The 3,683-nt window shown below is 34.6% G+C and overlaps 1 protein-coding gene across 1 annotated transcript in view; it reads right to left on the reverse strand.

Annotated features, from left to right (window-relative positions):
- LOC107440969 (centromere protein V) overlaps positions 1-3,683 on the reverse strand; it is a 44,095-nt gene that overhangs the window by 3,311 nt on the left and 37,101 nt on the right. The window contains exon 2 of the mRNA XM_016054074.3: positions 1,670-1,776. Within this exon, the coding sequence (XP_015909560.1) occupies positions 1,670-1,767 (98 nt within the window). The 5' untranslated portion in view covers positions 1,768-1,776. The remainder of the gene's footprint in view (positions 1-1,669; positions 1,777-3,683) is intronic.

Here is a 3,683-nt window from a genome sequence, read left to right on the forward strand (position 1 = left end):
TTCTATTTCCCCCCCCCCCCATTAAAAAAATTTTTTTTAAAAAGGAAAAAGAAAAAAAAATTATATATATAGATTAAGATTAATATATAGATTAAGTGTCGAGAACCAAATTTTTTCAGAAAAAGGTATGTTTATTAAAATATTTTGTGTCTAACTTCGTTACTTAAAATATCTTCTGTACAAATTAATTATTTTTTTTTCAATTTTATTTTATAACCGTCGTTGAACAGCCGACCCAATTTTTGGGTCTACGATTACTAATGAACCCCAACCAGAAGACAAGGGAACTCCTGGATCCAGTACTGGGAAAAATTTGCCTTCGTGATGGACTTTTTGATGGAACTAACCCTCATTTGCGTTACATGGAGAGGAATACCACGAGATCCTCCCACGTTTAGCCTGACAGCAAGGGGACTCTAACCCAGGATCCGTCCACCACTAAGGATATTTCATGTCATCACTGTGGTTGGTGCGAGCCGGGTGAAGAATTCGTATCGACCAGCCATTGCTGGGATTCGAACCCGGTTCACCAACATTAATTAGTATGTATAAAGTTAGGACCTCGAACATTAAGATTAAGCTCTAATGCATGAAGTTAGATAAAAAAAATCTTTTCAGTCATCAATCTGTTTGCCCTACGGTTTTTTTCTTTCTTTTTCTTGCGCACTGAACATAATTGGATATTGTTCGAATAAAGTAATTAAGAAACAGTTCCAATATATACGTCTGACCATTCAGCAGAGTTAGAAGGTATGAAACAATACTCACAGAATTAAACTGAAAAAATTAGTTAATAAAGGGTATTATACCCTCTTAGAGGTACGAATGTCTTATAACGTTATTCCAAATAGGAAATAAAATATTTTAGAAGTTCCAATTGTTTCCACTTTTAAACGACACTTTTTTTTTACTCTGAAATTGTGGTGGTTTTCGGTGGGGGGTCATACCCTCTTTTAACTAATAGTTTATTGACTGAATGAGAAAGGCACTTTTACTGGTTTGAAGTATTGGGATAAAGTCATGGAGTCCTAATTTCATTTCTCAGTTTTGGAGTGGGGCCAGCCAGGTCTCCAGATCTCAAACCTATAGAGTATATCTGAGACGCTCTGGGAAGAACAATTGGAACTCGATTGGAATTGCCTTATGATAAATTATGATATTGTATATAATATATAATATCATATATAATATCATATATAATAAGATATTATGTAATATATATAATATCATATTATGATAAATGATGAATGATGCCTAATGATAAATTATGATAGGCCTGAGCGGACTATCATAAGTGTCCCACATTTTTGGGGGCCCCTAAATTATACAAATAATTCCTTTTTGGATTTGTCCTTAAAAACTATCTATTAGAGTTATAAATTAACAAAAATTGAAATAAATATAAACTCAAATTTACAAGTATTTTGTAATTTACTTGTGTTACAAATAATTTTTTTAAAAAACTCGCTACTTAAACAACATGTAAATTTAGTTTATAATTAAGATGAGGGGGGCCCTGCCAGCTTTGTACCTAGAGCCCCCGCAACTCTAGATCAGGCCCTGCCCCTCACAAACAGACTCAGGAAAAAAAATTCAGTAAAACATCGTCAAAAAATTGTCTTTTTCTGCTAATTTCCAATACATAATAGTAGTAAATTTAGATTTTTACTTGCAAGAATAAACTCTAACTTTAGATGAAGCTAAAGCACTGTATCGAACAGCTCCACAATGACATCCTCCAAAGTGTTTAATTTTCTTGTCCTCCATAGTAGTTATCTAAAAAAGAAAATAAGATTTTTAACAGCTGTTTATTGCTATCATAATATTATAATATATTTTATAATATTATGATATCATATATTAGAATATTATAAAATATCTATCATAATATTATAATATAGCTATCATAATATTAAAAACAAAACATGATCCTTTTAAAGGGGGGTGTATGCCATTCTTTATTTCTACATAGTGGTAGTCGGAAATCATTATTCAAAGTAGATCCAATATACACTGGTAGACGAAATTAAGACAACATCAGAATTGGACACAGCTAATGTTCTCTTCACCGATGAGTCCAGATTCAGTCTACAACCTGATTCTGAACGGTTATTGATATGGAAGGAACCTGGAACCCGATACCATCCCAGCAACATTATTGAAAGGGACCATTATACTGGTGAAGGACTCATGGTTTGGGCAGGGATCATGCAAGATACCCGCGCACCGCTCCATGTGTTTGACAATGGTTCCGTGAATGCCCAGATGTACAGGCAGGAGGTCCTAGAGCCCTACGTGCGTCTTTTTAGGGGCTCTGTTGGCCCTGAGTTCATTTTTACGGACGACAATGCGCGACCACATAAGGCTCTCATGGTTGATGAGTAACTGGAAAGAGAGGATATTCAACGAATGGATTGGCCAGCCAAATCACCTGACCTAAATCCTATTGAACATGCTTGGGATGCTCTTGGGAGAGACATTGCGATACGCCAACCTCCCCCCAGAACCATTCTGGAGTTAAAAATTGCTCTGGTGGAAGAATGGGAGGGTCTTCCACAAGTCCTCATTAACTCCCTTATTAACAGCATGCATACTCGTTGTGCATGCTGTCTGTCTGTCAGGGGTGACCATATACAATACTAGAGGCAACCCACACAGCACAAGCCTCACTTTTATTGTCATCTTTTATCCTTGAGTTCAGACTACATTGGATTTATTGGCAATATGTCTTGTAAGTGAATGGCACTTTCTTTTTTGTTTTGCATACTTTATTATCATGGAATAAGCTATATCCATACCAAATTTCATTTACTTATATTCAGTATTTTTTGAGGTATTTGGGAAAATGTCTTCCATCTCTTAATTTTGTCCACCAGTGTAATTTGACAAAATATTATAAAAAATATTGCCACGTTATTTTTCGAATGAAATGAGGATTGGCTCATTAGACTAGGTAAGGGGTTTTCCTAATATAATAGGCTCATATTGTGTGTATGGATCACATAGTAGGATATTTATATATATATATATATATATACCACCAAACAGTTACTCCGAATAATAGACTATACTGGCAGAGCAATCATAAATAAAGAAACAATAGCCTTCCTGATGATCGACATATCCAAAGCATTTGATAAAGTATGGCACACTGGTACAATATATAAACTCATACAGCTGAATTTTCCACCCGGCATAATCAAACTCCTATCCTGCTATCTTTCTAATAGAACATTTCAAATCACCATCAAAAACAAAAAATCCACAAAGAGAAACATCACAGCCGGAGTACCACAGGGCAGCATTCTGGGACCGATATTATACATATTATACACTTATGATTTTCCTATAAACAAAGCCGATTATAACAGCATAACAGCCTATTACGCAGACGATACCGGTATTATTATTAAATCCAGAAACCCAAATCATGCTCTTCAAAAACTACAAGACCATATAGACGAAATAGAAGACTGGTGCTTAAAATGGAAAACTGCAGTAAATGCTGGAAAATCACAAATATTAATTATACAAAAAAGAAGAATTAAAATACTTCCACAACTTCAACCAAAAATGTTCAACATACCAATACCAATAGTTAAAAAAGCAAATTATCTTGGCCTTATAATCAATAGCAAACTCACCTGGAATGATCACATCAAAAGCACAATATTAATCCAAAA

Source organism: Parasteatoda tepidariorum, chromosome X2 (assembly GCF_043381705.1).
Source record: "Parasteatoda tepidariorum isolate YZ-2023 chromosome X2, CAS_Ptep_4.0, whole genome shotgun sequence".
Taxonomy (NCBI): domain Eukaryota; kingdom Metazoa; phylum Arthropoda; class Arachnida; order Araneae; family Theridiidae; genus Parasteatoda; species Parasteatoda tepidariorum.